Source organism: Spea bombifrons, chromosome 4 (genome assembly GCF_027358695.1).
Source record: "Spea bombifrons isolate aSpeBom1 chromosome 4, aSpeBom1.2.pri, whole genome shotgun sequence".
Lineage (NCBI taxonomy): Eukaryota > Metazoa > Chordata > Amphibia > Anura > Pelobatidae > Spea > Spea bombifrons.
In genome coordinates, this window is record NC_071090.1 from 4,250,991 (window position 1) to 4,270,172 (window position 19,182).

The 19,182-nt window shown below is 41.8% G+C and overlaps 1 protein-coding gene and 1 long non-coding RNA gene across 2 annotated transcripts in view; both read right to left on the reverse strand.

The window, feature by feature from the left end:
• TBXAS1 (thromboxane A synthase 1) overlaps positions 1-3,452 on the reverse strand; it is an 11,955-nt gene extending 8,503 nt beyond the window's left edge. The window contains exons 1-2 of the mRNA XM_053463376.1: positions 3,041-3,452; positions 479-572 (exon numbers count right to left, since the gene is read on the reverse strand). Coding sequence (XP_053319351.1) covers positions 479-572; positions 3,041-3,117 — 171 coding nt within the window. The 5' untranslated portion in view covers positions 3,118-3,452. The remainder of the gene's footprint in view (positions 1-478; positions 573-3,040) is intronic.
• A 337-nt stretch (positions 3,453-3,789) lies between these two features.
• On the reverse strand, positions 3,790-8,355 carry LOC128492617 (uncharacterized). The gene is made up of 3 exons (XR_008354114.1): positions 8,151-8,355; positions 6,624-6,725; positions 3,790-3,857 (listed from the first exon to the last, which is right to left on the reverse strand). It is a non-coding gene; the product is annotated as an uncharacterized LOC128492617 (long non-coding RNA).
• Between the last annotated feature and the right edge of the window lie 10,827 nt (positions 8,356-19,182).

Sequence of the window (19,182 nt, forward strand, 5' to 3'; positions counted from 1 at the left end):
TGGTTCTCATCCACATTCTAACCCCAGAAATGGTTCTCATCCACATTCTTACCCCAGAAATGGTTCTCATCCACATTCAAGCCCCATAGATGGTTCTCATCCACATTCTAGCCCCATAAGTGGTTCTCATCCACATTCTTACCCCATAAATGGTTCTCATCCACATTCAAGCCCGATAAATGGTTCTCATCCACATTCTAGCCCCAAAAATGGTTCTCATCCACATTCTAGCCCCATAAATGGTTCTCATCCACATTCAAGCCCCATAAATGGTTCTCATCCACATTCTTACCCCATAAATGGTTCTCATCCACATTCTAGCCCCATAAATGGTTCTCATCCACATTCTAGCCCCATAAATGGTTCTCATCCACATTCTAACACTTCTAAAATAACCCCTGTAAATATCCATGGACTGTATTCAACGTCATTAGGCTAACAAACAAAATTCAAACAAAACTTGGTGGTGACGCCATACCTGATGAAACAGCATAATGTTTCCGATGAAAGGAAGCGGTTTTGGGTGCTTAATGCCAGCCTTCTCCAGCTGAGAGAATGCAGACCGTGAATACCTGCCAGGGGAGAACATTTTAATTTAAATATTATTCACAACCCACGTTTTACATTTCTGGAGAATCCGTACAACTAAAAAAACCCAAAAATTATTTTTTACTATATTGTTAATATATATTCAGCTGTTTTCTGCTTGAAAGGAATTTTAATTTTCACGTAACATATGTTTAGACAGCTGCATATTAGCCATTTGTACGAGTTCTCGCTTTGTTATCGGAGACTAATCTGCGAGGCAAACACTCTGACTCATTATCATACTGCCTGTGGGAAATAATAGAATGGCTCAGTCTTAATCTTCCCAGTTGGACTCTCTGACTAATGAAAGTCTATGGAGCAACAGACTTCATTAGCATTGCCATAAAGCATCAGCTCAGTGTGGTGTTTGAGGAGTTGCCCAAAATATCACATGACCGACAACGGCGAAGACCTCCAGGTCTGCAGATATAAAGGCGGCATTTTGTGTTTTGCTTCTAAACGACATTGTATCTAATGCTGAAAGAAAAAAATATTTTCCAAAAAATTATTTAATTAAAGTACGATCTTCACTGTAACTGGGGATTAAAAGCATAAATATATATATATGATATGTATAGTTAAAATCAGGCTGGTGATTGGTGGTCGTCTCTCTCAGGATATTTTAAGAAACACCCCCCAAAACGTCGCACACAGACAGCCATCTCCTGGAGAGTAATGCAAACCCTCGCCCCACACACACACACTCATATACACACACACACACACACACTCATACACACAGACATTCGCCTGTTTGATTTTCACGGCTGTCCTATTTTATTAAAATCATCCAGTGGCATTACCAGCATGAGGCCTGGCGGCTCACGGCCTCCCCGCCGTGATTTGCGTGCCGGCCATCCACGATGCAACGCACGATACAAAAAGAACAAAGTGGGGGGGGGGAATTTGTCTTCATGAGTCTCTAACGTGGTTTAGAGGTAGAAAAAAATAATCCAAAAAAAAAAAAAAACTATAAAACCGCGTTACTGGCTTAACGAAGAACAAAGACTGCAGAGTTGCAGAACACATGGATTAACCCTCTGAATGCCAGTGTAAAATGTGCTGCCTACCCCCTGGTACAAAAAGGGTTAAACACAGCCAATTATAGTACAGCGGTGAGGTTGTTCTTCCCGCTAAATTGTCTTTTTATGAAAATTAATTTTGTTGACCTCTTTTACACAGTCGGAGGTCTCTGTCGGGGATTTTGTAGGCATATTGCTAGGTTTATGATTAAACAATTAAACCAAACAGGTGCTAACGATCATCAATTTATTAATATCTAGGCTGAAACACAATTATTACCTGAAAACCGAAACAGAAATAAATAAGCAGAAATAAAACCGGGTGAGGAACGGCCAAACACGCTAACAAAGAGAGGTCGTTGAAGACACCATGGCAAGACCGAGCACAGCAACAACACACAAGGTAGCTACACCTTCTCAGCACGGTCTCTGCCAGGCTGACATTTCGAGGCAGACAGGGGTTCCGTCCACGCTCTTTTGAAGAAGCACAAAGAAACAGGCAATCTCCAGGGCCGTGATGGGCCAAGGAACCTTAGCGCCGCAGAAGTGGTCCTTGTGAAGTGGCCAAGACTTGTGGCCAAAAAGCCATACCTCCGATGTGGAAACAAAGGCCAAGCGACTCAACTATTCACAAAAACACGGGAACCGGGGTGCAGAAAAAGGTCGAAATAAAATATCTGGCCGCAAGCAGAAGACAGTTTGTTCGCCGAAGGGCTAGGAAGCAATACATGAACAACCTACTTGCCAAGTTCCTTAAAAAACTGAGTGTGAGTGAACCTAGAAGAACTGATGCTGTTTGGAAGACAAAGGACCAAATATTAATCTGATTTAGATTTTTCTTCTGTTCACTCACTTTGCTTCTTGTTAAATTATAAAAATAAACTATTAACACGTAACTATTTTTAAAACATTCTCACTTTATGGCATTTTTTTTTCACACCTATTTAAAATGTTTGAGTTCTATTTGAGCTTCTGTAACTGTGGCAGTCCCCCAGGGATACTCGGAATTGACGTCAACTGCACAAGGAAACATTTTATATGAGGAAAGACAGTAATTCCTCAAACCCAGAAAGGTCTCATTCCAAAAAAAAAAAAAAAACCTATCTTAAAAAGATAAATATTAATGAATTTCATTAAAAACTGATGAACCAATACTTGTCATAGAACAATTCTTAGAATTCTTATTTTTTCCCCTGGGTTTTGGAGCTGTAGCTTCCAAATACTGGCTGCTTCTATGCTGGCAGAAACTAATGAGCTGTCTTATCTCTTGTGGCGGCCACCCCAAAAACTGTCTGGTGCCATCTAAACAAAGGGCCACCAAGCTTATGCTCTCAATAAGGTGTTCAAGGATTATAGGACTTTGAGAACAGCCCTAGAACCCAAGTTTAGTTACCGCCAGTCTACTAAACCCCCTTGAGGAAAGTTCTTACCAGTACAGCAGACTCAGAAAGCCAACGAGAAGGGCCAAGGTCACCATGTAGCCGTCACTCGGCCAGAAAGCCCCCATCTTTCTGCTTTTCCGCTGTCCAGGGACCAGCCGATGTCTACCTGCAGTCCGAGACAGACAGAAAGTCACTGTAATTATTGCAGTCACCCGTTCCGGAGAAGGGGAAGAGGATACCGAGAGGGGACGGGGGTGTACAGTGACACAGAATGAAGCAGCATTTTTCTATAAATATTTACGCGGTTCCACCAGGTCGGCCGTAGCGTGGATAAGAGTGGAAATCGTGACCAGAAAACAGAAACTGTAATCAAATGAGGTTTTTGTTATCATTAGCGCTCCGCTGCTTCCTGGAAAAGATCGCTTGTCCCCGGTTACACAAGAAAACTTGAATTCTGACCGTCAGCATGAAGGTACAAGAGAAAGAATTCTTCTCCGTCATCAAAGACGTTACTAAATACAGGAATTAATGTTTTTCACGCTTCCTGCCAGTACGCAAAAAAAAAAATTTGGTTTTTTTTTTTGCATTTTTATGTACCCCAGCAGAAAATAGAATTTTATTCACTATTAAATAAGAGTTCTATTAAGGTGACAAAGTATCATGCATAGTAACATAGTGATAAAGGTTGAGAGAAAAAAAAAAAAAAAAAAAAAGACATAAGTCCGTTATTAGATTGTTTACAATCTTTAGTTTCGTGAATGAAAATTGCCATTGTGGAGACAGGTACCTGGAGACTTGGCTTTTGACGGACACTCCGCTTACGACCCTCGAAGATAAATGTGATAGAATTCCCCAACAACCTTTCCTAAAAAAAAAAATAAAAAAAAAATAAAAAAAAAATTTATATATATATATATATATATATATATATATATATATATATATATATATATATTATAAATTATTAAAAAGTACAGGTGCTATTTTATTTCATTTTTCTTTAAATTTGTAATTGGTGAACAAGCAAAAAAAAAATCGTTTGAACTAGGAATGGTATGTGTGTTTTTTATATATATATATATATATATATATATATATATATATATATATTATATTTTATTATTATTTGTATAACTGTTACACTATAATTTTAAATATAATTTTTTCAATGTGCACCTCCAGATTCCATGATGACATCACTGCTGTGTTTTTTTAAATAAATGTTTTCTTTGACATTTTTTTCTTAAAAAATAATTTATTGTACAGTATTTTTTAGAAGATAGATACTATTTGTTTCACTGATCACACAGCGATCGGGAAGCAGCGCTCTGCAGCCCTGCTTTACCGATCATAGTATTTGTGTCGAGAAGAAAAGGGGGGGGGTCACCTGTGTCTCTTCCAAACAAGCTGAAGCTTCCTGCGGAGTTAACATTGTCAGTGTTTGCATCATAACTCCCATCAGCTGAAATAGTGCAGGACATAATAGTACGTCCTGTGTCCTCAAGAGTCAGTTTTTCAGGACATACAATGATGTCCTTCGTCATCAAGGGTCTAACAAAACAAATATACGGGGATATCTCCTGGATATTAGTTAGTGGAAATTTTAAGCCCCTAGTTCTGCATTCAGTGATTGATGTATGAACCATGGACACCATAAAATAAACATGCTGGTACATGACGCTGGTCCATGATCTATCGTTAGATCAGTTTGTAGGGCTGCAGAAACAATTGTGCAATCTTTGCTGACATCAATTACAAGAAAGCACAAAAAAACTAAATTACCGTATATTTGGTACAGATCTATCCCTCTATGAAGGGTCCGACACTTTAAGAGAATTATGTTTTAGCGCCATTATTATAGCAAATATAGTTTCTCATCATTTTGGTTACATATAATGAGAAAAAAAATTAATGAAAGGGATTAAAACGAGTAACAATTAATATATTATGCCAGGCCAGCAACCTTCATATGTTCTTGTTTTAACCTGCCACGGAAACACTGGGGGGTTTAGGATGAACGCGCACACATTCGTTCTTCCCAACAAACGATGAACTCATCTGCTGACAAAGATGTTTTATTATCGGGAAGCGCGGCTCGCCACCCACTTGCAACCTCGGTGAGACCAGTTTTGCAATGTTTCTGCATGCGTGTAAACACACAAAGCTCTGCATTATTTTGTGTTCTACACGCCCTGTAGCCTAAACATATAAAAAAAATATTAACAAAAACACATGCATTCCTTAAACGCTCCAAGGTCCAGATGCTGCAAGACACAAAGAAGTACATCTTCATCTTACCCCCCAAATCCTTGCATTTTAGTATAATTAAAGGGACGCAACAGTCAGTGTGCCCATTTTAATGCATATGATAGCTGAGGTCGCTTTAATTGTATATGGTGTCCCCCTTGCATGGGGTCATTCTGCAGAACCCTTCCCATATAAATTTGCCCCATTCTTTACCCCGACTCCCAGCTATTTTCTGCATAGATGATGCGTCCGGCCAAGACGTGCTCCCCCCAACTGGCTCATGTCCCCCCAGAGCGGTATGGGCAACAAAAGGTGTGTGTAGTTTTATATACCGGGCTGCAGTTCCATGAGCCAGAATACTACCCACCCGCATGTCGGCCAGTGGCCCCCCGGGCATTTGCCAGTCCAGAGCCGGTACAGAACAGCACAGGTTTAATTTCTGGCCACACGTGTCACGGAATGACTGTCCGTGTTCCCTGAACAGTATATTTCCGAAGGTCTAAAAATAACGTATCTGTTTGCGAGGACATGTAAACATCGGCATATCTTCAGGAAACATGCAATAGAACAAGGAGCCGAAGAGCAGCAAACACCAGAGAGCACCAAGCACCACTCAAAATCTTATTTATTTAACTATTTATTTGCTGAGCCCAGCGCAGACTAGCTGCTGGGTAAACGAACATGCAGCTTGGGCTGGGAAACACTATTATTAGCTTTTATTTCTGTAGCGCCCACAATTCCCGCAGCGCTGCTTACAGTCCTTACATTTAAAGGGTCTAAAAAAACAAGAACTGACTGATTTGGCAGACATATTGGAAGTAGGCAGTAGTGGCGCATGGTGAAAACCGGCAAATACTTAAATTGATCACTTTACTTGGATCAACTAGACCTTTAAATAAAGGTACCCTGCAGTAGCCACTCCCAAAATACTTTAAGTGGGCGTGCTTTGCTGGTAGCCCCACCTCTTTCAATTTGCCCCTGCTTGACTCCACCCTTTTATGCTCTACCTAGTAACAGTATCAAAGAAAACCTTTTTTATTTTATTTATGTTTTTTAAGCCCGACTTACGCCTGTGGGTCCCGACGGTATAAATGCATCATTCCCTTTGTGTTTTATTGACATTTTTCTATATTTATTTTTCACCCCGACACGTAACATCGAACGCCAGGAATGCGGCCTTCGTTTCGGGAAGTCGACGAGCTGTCTTACGTCTAAAGACAAATATTTTTCTTTCGTATAAAGACGATTTTTGGGGTTTTTAAAGTTTCCTGCTTCCTTATACACAAAAGTTTTGTAACATTTTTTTTTGTCAGTTAAGGCAGACATTTTTATATATTTTACTTACTTGGTACGGGAATATATTTAAAATATAGAAAACTTACACCTTAATCAGTCCTTGGTCTTGTTTTAGATCCCTCACTGTATTAGCCCCTACCGCTTCTGATGGGAGGCTGTTCAATTTATCTTACAAAATATAAATAATCCGCTACAGAAAAACAAACAAATACAAAATATAAATATGGTAATCCACTACAGAAAAATATGCAAAAAAAATACAAAACACAAATAATCCGCTACAGAAAAAAATATATAGCAAAATACAAAAGATAAATAATAAGATACAGAAAAAGATACAAAAAAAAAATACAAAATATAAATAATCTGTTACAGAAAAATATATAACAAAATACAAATAATCCCCTACAGAAAAAAATAAAATAATAATATATATATATATATATATATATATATATATATATATATAAAAAACACTCCACTACAGAAAATATACAAAAAAAATATAAACCACTGCAGAAAAAAATATAAAAAATATCCACTACAGAAAAATAAAATATATATATATATATATATATATATATATATATATATATATATATATATATATATACACATACATACACATACACACTTATTTTTTCAGCATTAATATGCAATTTAAAGTCTTTTTTGTTTAATAGCCAAATTGTACAGGTGGGCGATGGGTGGGAGCGGCACTTGGAGAGGTGTTTATTTGCTAATACAGAGCTTGTACCAGGCATTGCTTGACTTGTGGTTTACAAAACCTCACCCCAAAAATGTACCTCTTCAGTGACACACGCCAAATGTTTAAATATCCATTTTTATTATTAAAACTACATTTTTAATAATACAGTTTGTAGCGCTATTAAAATTAATAATTACAGTAAAATTAACCATTACCGTGAAGAAGCCTAAGACTTAGTATTACATCATAAACGGAAAAATTCACATGAATAAATGGGACTGAAGCCGCGCTGATGAGATCGTTAAAACAATGAACGAGACGTTTAGTTAAGAACAAATAAAAAAATATAGAACAGATGATAAAAATTATAAAACAAAATATAAAAAAATGCAAACTAACATCTGAGCTCTAAACACAAGCAGAAACATAGAATTTGAGGGCAGATTGGCCCCATTTGGCCCCCCGTCTAATCTGCCCGTCTTTTCTGCCTGTAAAGATCCAAACCTTAATCAGTCGTTGGTCTCGTCTTAGATTCAGGAGCCGTATGTCTATCCCATGCATGTCAAAATCCCCTTGCTGTATTAGCCTCTACCACTTCTGCTGGGAGGCTGTTCCATGTATCTACCACCCTTCCAATCCATCCAAGCCTCTGACCCACTAGTTTTAGATGATGGCCTCTTGTTGTAACGTTTCTCCTCCTTTGAAATAAACTTCCCTCCTGTACTTTGTTAAATCCCTCTGAACATACACACCTTTGACACCAGGTAAGACATATTTTTACAAAGCATATCTTAAATTGAGCTCTTTTCCTACCTCACCCAGGAGATTAGGAGTTAATGCCATTATAAACCAGAGACCCTCCTATTCCCTGCAGGTAGGACCCCCACCTGACATGCAGCCTCTTACCTGCCGGTCACTCCTTGTCTTCACCTCAACTCCTACTGCAGCTGCACAATAAACTGTGGCCACTGTGAGGAGCCCGAGAGCAGCTCCCGGTGGTTGCTGGGATATGTAGTTCTACTATATGGCAGATGCTCTGGGGCTCAACAATACGTAGAGCGATGTGAAACTACAATTCCCAGAATGCCCTTACGCCACAGGCCAAGTAGGAAGCCTGGTATAGGGGCCTGTGGAAGACGTAGTTCGTCACACACTGTGTTGGTTTATGTTCTGTGTTTTAAGTTTCAGAGTAATGACGAAACAGGGCACTCATGGGTGGGGAGACATGACGTAATGTCATGATACATTAACCCCTTCTTGGGTCAGCTTGTTTGGTTATGAATCTTTTGATCTAGTTAAAATACAATAAAACTTTCCTTACTGAGAGACAGGCACGTTACGCTCCCTATAACACCTGCTACCAAAACAGCGCATGTTGTTATGACCTGCTATGTGTCCCTGTTTAGGTTGGCCAGTCCCTTTTTGGGATTAGCACTAGGGGAAGTGTCCGCACCTGGGCGCCTGTAACCGTAACGAGGCTTCTGGATAACGTTAATGTTGCCGCCTGCCCCTGATCCCAGGGTCCCCTTTTTCCTCCCCTGGTGATGCCCAGAACGTTTTCTGGGTTACCGGGTTCTACAGCCCTAAAAGCCCCAAATAAGTAAATTGAAATGTATTCAATAAATAAAATATATATATAAGGTCTAAAGTAAAACGCAAGGCTTAGAAAAGACTGGGGGTAAAAGCGGACAATCGGGACAGTCCCTTCTGGGGCAAAAGTCTAAACGTGGAGCAGTCGCCATGGAAGCAAATGGTGCCGATTGTTTTGCTTTTAGAACTTGACTTCTTATTATTTGAAGAGACGCTTAATTGAGTTACCTGCATTCAAGCAGGAGAATCAGCCGTAACATGCTGGTAGCAAAGGTGCCAATTGGGAGACTTTTGTACAATCACAGCAGTGTAGTATAGGAAGGAGTGACCTCTGTGTGACCCTGAGAACCTGCCCCTTCACCCTGAGATTGGGGCAAAAACCCTGAGACTCACAGTCAAACCCCGAGAGTTCCCGCGGACGCCTGTCTTAGGTCGCCATTATGAGTATACCCCCCGAAATGCTGTCAGGAACATTCCAAACTAACCCTGATACCAAAAGATGTTCTGAATGAGCTGATCGTGAGACTGCGGCTCAGCCGATAGGGCAAGTGGCCGGCAAATAGGCCATGGGGTCCATCTTATTCACCATAAGTGATTGGCATTCCTGGTTGGGAAGTGTCCTGGTTTGCCCCCAAGTCTCGGGGTAAATGGGTAGCTTCTTAAGCTCCTACACCATAGAACGGACTGCATCTTCTACTCTGATTTAATAGCAGTTGAGCCCCCTGGTGTAGCGCAACTGAAATCCCTGCTTGAATACAGATGACTTTAATTGAGAATCATTTATCTTACAGCTGTTCCTACCCATGATATTCCTCCCACACACGACAAACTTTCTTAAATAAACAAGGGCGCATTATTTACCCTGATTCCAGCCCAAAATAATTCCATTTTATTGCTCACACATATATAACGCTGTCTTGTTTAAGGTAGGATTATTTTTTTTGTAAAGCTGGGTCTAACGTTAAGTAGAAGAATCCCTCCAAACACAGATCTCCTTTATCTGACTTTTTACATCCCCCATGATCCTTCGGTAATTGTTTAATCACCAGAAGGTGTCTGTTCCATCTTAGATCAGTAGATGGCGCTCTGGTGTTCCTTCTTGGTCGGCGTTGCCTTCCGAAGAGGACTCATTGAGTGTGACTCTGGACTGAGTCACACCTATATAACAAATAGTTTATTCATTGAAGGACTCTCATTTATCATCACTGGAGGTGAACTCATCGCGTGTTTCAGGAGAAACTAGCAGGGTTTGGCTCTCCATAGCGCATGGTTATTGATTCTTCTACGAACCACTCAGCCCTAGACAATCCGCCCCTCCTTAGGCTTCGGCCAGGGAGGGGAAGGAAGGGGAAGAAAGGGGCTTCATATCCATACCTGGGAACTTTCTAAAAGTCTCACCTAATGTATTAACTAAATGGCTCTGAAAATTGGATTCAAGATGTCGAAAAAACCCGGAGAGGTCCCAGGAATGGCTTTCACTAGCCACATGTTACAGTGGCCTCCTGGGCCCTGGTCAGGCACCCATGGTCCCTACAAACCACGCTGATACCAAGAGGTTCTGAAAACATTTGAAAACGTGTTCCGATGTTATATGTTTGAGTTCTTTTTAGAACTCACTAAACACCCAACACACGGGGCTACATAGAACCCAAACACAAAGAGACAACTCCAAGCAGAAGGTTGGCCAACTGGCAGAAGCCATAACTGTAGAATACGGTCCACATTCCACGATAATATAGGCTCAATATTCTTTACATTGATGACGTATATGGCTGATCTCTTCCTGGGACCAATGAAGAGTCCACGACCAGACTACCTTTGATTGATTGAGTTTATTCCAAGACGGAACTCACAATTTATACAAGGCAAGAGCACAAACATCAACAAGTATATGCGGGTATAAGGTGTGTGTACAGTCAATAACTAGAACAGTGTTCTAGAACCATAAAAATAACCAATGATTTGCATGTACTGTACTGTCACAAAGCGGCCGAACGGCATTCATACTAAAAACAACCAAAATCGGTCCCAGCGACACAAAATATGTGGGACGGCCACAGGAATGACACCTGGGGCGGGGGGGGGTTTTCATGGAACTGGTGAAAGGGCTTAAGGAGGTCAGGAGAGAAGGGTTGGGAATTATCCACTTATCTGAAGCCTGAGGGTCCCGTTCTTCTCAAGTTGTGGTGTTCCTCCAAAAGCGGAAGGGCCACGGTGGATACCAGGTCCCCCCCCCCCCAGTGTTGCACTTCTGTAGCCTCTTCCTTCTCTACCAGGCTAAAGGGAATTAGAAGATTTACCAAAACGGTAATCTAAAAAAAAAAAATCTAGAAAGACCCTTTCTGTTTTCAGATAAGCAGATGTTTGCGTTTGTATTTTCGGAAAGTCTTAGGGACCCTCCCTAAGAAGAAGAAAAGTAAATCTGGGCAAGGACCTCAACGTCCCCCCCCCCCGGCTGCTATGCTAAGAATTCTGATTATGATGTCCTCCTCCTTGTTTGACATGCTTTATAGGAGCCGATGGGTGATGCCTCGGCCGCTCATTGCTTGGCGCATGTCTTTGTGTTGAGGACGCCTTTGCTTTTTGCATTGAACCCCCCCTCGGCACAAATATTTACACCTCCTACAACCCCCCACCAATGCTACATGAAGGGCCAATGTCATATAGGTTCCTTCCGTGCCAGCCTCGTCATAACGTGGATACTCACACACACGCTTACACTTTCATGCTAACACACATGTACTTACACACTCATGCTAACACACACTGATGCCTAAACATTCATGCTCACACACACTTATACATACACTCTTGCTCTAATATCTATAGATTCATACATAGCATACGTTAATAAATACATCTTTACCCTCTTACTACTGAAACATAGTCAGGGAGGTGAGAAACAGCGGGGCTTCCTAAACCCTCAAAGTGACGCGGGTTCACTGAACCGAGAGAAGTAATAACGGAAACTGGGACACGGTCATCAAATGTGGATCACAAAGTTTGAGTCAACGGGGAACTGTACGGTTTTTAAGTGAAGTACCTCGTGTTTAAATAAAAAAGGAAAAGAAACATATGTTTAGGGTTCTTTGTGTAGAGGAAACATTCCTGGTATTTCAGGTCCGGGCTGCCCTTATGGGTGAGCTGAGTCTGATTTACTGATTTTACCAGCGTGACATGAGCGTGAAAACATCTGAGACTCCCAGAAGAGGACTTATTTTAGGACAGGCAATTACATCTTGATTGTCTTGGTTTTATAGTGCTTGCTTTACATCTTAAGTGGAGCAGGAACTCAAAAAGGTTATTTCACAAGAGTCCGAACTACACACCTTTACCTTCAATTACCTTATATTCTTTTAAATGCATTCGTCAACCGCTTGAATAGCTATTGATAGGTCTCAAGGTCACGTAAAGTGTCTCGGTAAAGCCACGTTCCTACACACACCTATAACCACCCTAAAACAAATGTGTCCTCCTTTAAAATGTTGGGAGGAATGCAGAAGCTCTACGCCCCAAATACATGAGTTTACGAGACCCCGCTGGGCTCCTGCCTCCCCATAACAGGCCGACTTGAGTTGTCCTCCTGCCCCTCCAGATAAGAGCCGAGTACCTAAAGGGGTGCAGAACTCCGTTTTAGAACACTGGGTATATTGGGCCCTGAGAATGTCCCCATACCATGCACAGCACCTAGTGGTGGAGAGCCCCTAAATATTAGGGTCACGCCGTTCCAGTGGCAAATCGGGTGTTGCGATGTGCGGCTACAGGCTAATGCAACGGCCTCTCATACCCATAACCGGGACCTCTCTGGGTGCCCTTTTTGGGTCGGAGGTTCTGCTGAGGTCCGTACCCACTGCGGTGGTCTCGCTGATGGCGATCGGGAGGTCCTGCAGTAGCCCGGAGGAGCGGCGTTTCACCCGGAGTCTCCGGAGCGAATACCCAGAGAGTTCCCAGGTATCCTCATACCCAGCCTCCAGCCGCACTTCTGTCTGTTCGTGGCCTCCAGCCTTAAAGCGATAGGCACACCTCGTCACCCTCAGTTTGGACCTGCTCCCCACCCGTCAACTCCTGCATTTAATTAATTATTCATCATGGGCAGATTTATGAAAACCATTTCCGTCTGTGATTGGCTGTAACCCGCCGGCAAAAAATTCTGAAAAGGGAAAAATATTTTGACTTCGCACGTTTATTGGGAGCAGAAGGAGTTAAACGTGGCCCCGGGGCAACATTCTTCCACGGCTAAGTGAACGTCAGCGTTGTTGACTGTAAGCGGTATAAGGAACGCAGCAGAGAGGGGCAATTAAAACCCACTTGCGTTTCCTTTTGCTAAATTTTCGCTGGGCTCTGGTCTAACGTGTTTCTAATTTAACACGATACGGGGTGAAAAACACAAAGCTCGCGATAATATATACATTCCCCCTTTTACCGGGGTCAGACCGGGGACGCATACAATTACTTCTTTATTAAACAAGCCTGGTGTTTTAGCTATAAAGAAAGCTAGAACTCATAGCTCAGTAAATGCACGTCGCCGGGGTGCAAAGGATGCCGAATCCCGTTTGAGTAAGAGTGGAGTTGGGCAGCGGGACACCCCTGCCCACTGGAAGCATAACACAAAATGTGGGGGTCCCTGTAAGCCTGTCTGAGGGGGGCCCCCACAAGTATATCCCCAAAGTTTTAACTCGACCCCCCTACCTGGGACAGCTGACCGCCTAACTTAATGCATCCCGAACCCCAATTTTTTTAACCTGCCCTGACTTTTTTAATAAACATAGTTCCAATTCCAGACCTCGCGCATGTGAAGTGACCAGCAATCCAGAGAACCTGGACACTCGCCAATACAGCTTCGACATAAGCCGGGCTGTTATGACTGTCCTAGGAATTTCTGGACTGTTGGCACATATAAGAACCGTACTTTAAAGCAGGTTCAATGATTATGTCTATTACATCTACAAGGCGTGCTGTGACCTACTTTAAAGCAGGTGTGATTTAAGTTAAAACCCCAAGGTGTTTTAACGACACAGGTGCCATTGTAAGGTCACAGCGGCCCACCGGGTCCCCAATCTACTTCTTTTTGGGGCCACACTCCCCACCCCCAAAGGAGTACATAGCCCCTCCCTGGTAAAAAGCAGGTGTGATAAGTATAAATCATTTTTATTTGAAGCGCAGAGATTTTGGAATACGTTTTTTGCGGATACCGCGCGGTTAGCGACGTTATTTCTGGGTCTGATTCGAGAGGCCTGGACTTTCTCAGGCTATACGAACCCGTAATCTAATCGGCAGAGCCTTATGGACTCTGCATGCTGACGTCAGCCCTGGAGCTTTAAATGCTTCCAGACCCGAGCAGTTGAGTGCAGAGCGCAGGATTCTCTCACAAGTTGTTTGCTTATCAGAAACCTTCTTTTATTAAAATATATATTTTTTTGTTTCACAGTTGGCGTTAAATCTGCGGCTTCTCGCTCGCCAGCCGCCGTGAACCACCGAAACTCCCAGTGTGCTCAGCCAGCCCACACGGCAGCTTTAATGTCATAAACACAATGGCTGTCATAGTTGCCAACAGTCCTGATTTACCAAGGACCAGGGATATATTTATGAAGGGGCGCTGCCCAAGACCCCCGATTGAATTATGTGGCCCTGTTGCATTTAGCTTGTGGGGGGGATCCTCCATGGTGGTCCAGCCTCTGCTGGTATCTCCTCCTGAGAACATAGGCTTTTATGTTTTGCGCTTTTATGAGGACACGTATTGTCCGGGTCGAAACTCACATGACATGATTAATAAAATAACAATAAAAATAATAAATCAATTTAAAAAAAGTAATTATAGCTTGTTGAATTAATGAGGGTTTTTTGCCATCTTCTGGATCAACCGCAGGTCGTTTTCGACCTAAATTACTATGTTAAATTGGCATGTAATAATAAATATTTCCATTTGCTAACCATCTAAGAGCGTGCGAGTTGAATGTTGTCAATACTGAGGGCTTTTTTTACGTGCAATCCTTAAGGTAAGGAGGACATTTGGTAGAGCACCTCACCCCTACCTTTAGCAGGCCGGTGCCCACCTGGAAGGGCCGCCATAAGCCTAGTTGACCTAGTCTAAAATATACCGCTAGCCAAGACATTCCAGAAAGCCAAACCTGGAGCCTCAGCTTCAGAGAATCCTGACCAATCTGCTGATTCTTATACCAACAGGAGTGAAGTCAGAGTGCAGGGCCCGACTTGGGATGACTCGGTGGCCCCGGCACTTCCATGCTAGCGTCCACCAAATGACATGCACATGGCCATGCCATATCGGTTGCGGCCCTAGTGGTCCACGGGTTATATGCCCACTGTGAGCCAGAGACTTGGCATCAGGTGGCACAACTAAGGGAACCAAGGTGCTGGCAAGCATGTGCTGGTTGACCGTCTTGGAAGTCATGGTCCAAATGCTGTCGCCACTTGGACAATATTTTACTGGCATGGTGGTAAAAAAGTTTTGGCCCTTAATAAACTTATTTCCGCCCCCTTACCTGTTGTTTCTGTAAGCCAAACTGCTATGTTATATACTGCCTGTTATACGTATGTCCTGTTTACCCGTTGTACAGCGCTGCGGAATATGGTGGTGCTATATAAAACCATAAAATAATAATAATACGAGGGAAGCTATAACGCAGTCTTAAGCTGCCAGATTCTGGAGCATAAAACGTTTAATTTGTATCCTTTTCCCGTAAAATGAACTCCGAAGCATTATCATTCCTTTTAAATAAATGCAAAGAGAATTAATAAATCAGGATAAGTAGTGCATTTAAAAAAAATACTTGTAAAATAATAATTTTTGGTATCAAAAGACACATTTTTGCCCGAAGTCTCTTCATTTTGATAAAATATGTCTCTGCATGTCTTACTTTAAAGGGGAAGTGGGGGTCGGCTCCAGTGCAAATACCAGATCTGAATGGCATCCCGTTCATGTCAGCAGAATTGACCTATTTATGACCCTCTACCCAAACATTCTCAGAAAACCACAGTATATAATTTGGACGGTTTATTTTAGTCTCGGTTTAAAAATTACAAATAAAATACCCTTACTTGCCAACATTTAAAAAAAAAAATATCCATGAAGCGCTTTGCCACAAAGTAGACACTTCTCTTTGCGACAACCGGTTTATAAAACTGTGTTGTGCCGAGACAAAAAAAACATATTAAAAAACACAGATCTAAAACAAAACTGTATTCTAACTGAATAGCATTTAATATATATATATATGTAAACACACACACATATATATATATATATATATATATATATATAATGATTATTTATTATTTTATATAGTGCCATCATATTTCATAGTGCTGTGAAATGGATACATATATATATATAGATGCAGTATATATTTATGAATATATATATGTATATATTATATATATATAATATATGTATATTTATATCTATATATATAAAGATTAAATTAATATTGGAATCTACTAAGCCTTTGACCCCGGGGGCCGACGTGTTGAAGAGGCTATTTTGGGCTCCTAGTTGAGGATGTAACCTATATCTTGCTAAACTGGCTTAACACCACCAGGGGTGTCTACATTTTTCCCCAGGGTGAGCATTTCCCATTTCCCTTCTATTCCTTAGCTCCCCATCTTTTATTTAACACCCCCCCACACACACACTTTTCCTATTAATTCTCGGACGGGGTTATTCACTAAAGCAAAATTATTATCATACCAAGTATTATCACACCTGGGATACCCAGAGCTCTGCCTGTTTTGTGAGGGGGGGGCAGTTTCATGAAGGCTGGGGCTGAATATTTGCAGGGTTGACCCCAAACAGGGAAGGGATTGGGCAGGGTGTGGGAGGCAAGTAGCCTCCACCAAACGCTGGCCCCCTGCCTGGAGAAAACAGAAGCTGCCCCCGAGACCCCCCGAGACAGCACAGGGCTCCCAGGAGCTAAGCGTTAAGAAGGGCCAACCAATGCATTATGGCAGCATCATATTCTGGTTTAGGGTGGCAGCAGGTGATTATAGATGACATCTCTGATCTCCCCAACCGGCCCATCTACACAGCCTTAACAAGCAAGCCAAGGTATGATGTCATGTCCATAACTGGAAACCTTCTGGCTACGGCTTCCCTGAGCCCCCCTTGCATCATAGTGGAGGGGATGGCTGAGGGTACTATGAGACCTATGGCAGCACCCAAGGTAAAGATAGGTATATGCAAAAAGAGACTGTATACCCATTGTGCAGCGCTATGGAATATGATGACGCTATATAAAATAATAATAATAATACACCCAAGAGGTTCAAATTGCTGAAAAGGAGACACTTTTCCTTTCGGGGCTGTAGATTGGAACCAAATGATTCTGTTTTCTTTAAACAATTTAATTTACGAGACCTTTTCCTATTCATATGAGAGTGACTTTTAGGGCTGTGGTGCAACGTTCTTCCATTTACGTCAATTAATCAGGAGAGCAATTTCCTTGGTTTCCTCCAAAATTTCTTGTATGGAATCCTTGCATAAACAGTCATAAATGGGGCAAGACTCAATGCACTCGGATGTTGCGGCATATACATTTTGCAATTTTTGTTTCAGTATCAGCAGCAAACAAATGAATTAATGGCCGGTAGGATAGAAGCTCCGGAGCCTCCTCTTGCGTGACATTTTCTGCAAAATCATCAGCTGGAAATTCATTTCCAAAAAGGAAGACAACAATTGATAACAGGTGCGCGGATCGTATATTTGGAACACAATGGAATGGGTTCTAGGGTTCTACACAAACTTCAAAGGGAGGACATCTACATCAATCCAAGTGTAAGCTCTGGTGACCAGGGCTGGTAACCAGGAAATATCACACCTTTGTAAGATTTCTCCCTTGTGCTTTATCACCCATACGCAGAATAATTAAGAGGAACATGATTGAAGCCTGGTCCGAGGTCCGATAAGAGCTATTTGTGTGTTTTTAGAGTTCCTTGATACGTTTTTTTTTGGGGAAAGGAACAATGTTTGACACATGGAGGACGCTTTTCAGATTGCTCTCGGCATGCTTCAATTTTCAACCATCGAAAAATCATTTCAAGAACTCTACCCTTCTGAACAGGAAAGGGCTGGCGACAATCGGCTCAGTGGCAATTCCAGCCAGGTGACCCAGTTATGAACTAGCCTAAAGCACATTTGGAGGGCAGCATGCCCGGTGTGGACTATCCGGTCTCATGCAGAAGAATTTAAAAGGAAAGGGGAATGCATTAAAAGCATAAAAGGAACACAGAAAGGATTCAATGAGTGCATTCTTCCTAGAGGCGTGTTTACTGTAGAGCCCCTGGTGGCCGTATGTGGAACTGCAAAATTAAACACATAATAAAGCTTTAGACCAGGGGTCCTCAAACTGCGGCCCTCCAGCTGCTGCAGGACTACATCTCCCATACTCCTCAGCCAGCCCCTTAGCTGAAGGAGCATTATGGGAGATGTAGTCCTGCAGCAGCTGGAGGGCCGCAGTTTGAGGACCCCTGCTTTAGACAGTGACCCCAAATCCTTAAATCAGAGCAGCGCAGGACATTGATTGGGTTTAGGAGCTCAGGACTGGTGTTTTTTCACAAAAAAAAAAAGTAGCAGGAATTATGATGTCATGGGCTATAGAATGCTGTCATACACTAACACCCAACCTAGAAAGGAGGGACATCAGGGGACAAATAAGGGACACTGGCCCTACTAAACAGGGACACTTGACCCGTATGTGACACGTTAGCTTTCCAGTTGTCCCCAGCAGGAAGCCTGAATAGTTGATCTCCGTCTTGCCATGAAATCCCATAGGCGCTCTTGGATTACATTAATAATTCAGTAGTGTTAGCTCCCAGCTGACATATATTGGAATATAGGTGATAAATAAAAGAGATCGAAGAATACAATATATTAAAACAAGACAAATAATGATTTTGTGGATGAGAAAAAAAAATCACTAGGTATTTAAAAATGAAGTGTTGAAATGCAGCATGTGGTTATGATACGTAAAAGATTTTATCACGCTAAATAAAAAATTTAAACTTTCAAACCTAAATACTAATTTTTCTGAGGGTCTTTAAAAAAGTAAGCTGTTCTGGTATGGGGGGTGTCCTGGCATCCCCATGAGGGATATAAATTGAGGCTCATATTGGGAACAGAGAGGAGAGATCTATAAAGAAGGGATTCATCAATGAAGTAATGGTTTCAAACCTTGCAATGTAATAAATCAACAGAGACGGAGTCACGGAAGGCTTTCTATGGTGGCCAGAGATTTATGTGAACATTACACGGCATTACAGAAGTAAGATAGAATGTAAAACAGTATTCCTTAACAGATTCCCATTGTACAGCGCTACAGAATATGATGGAGCTATA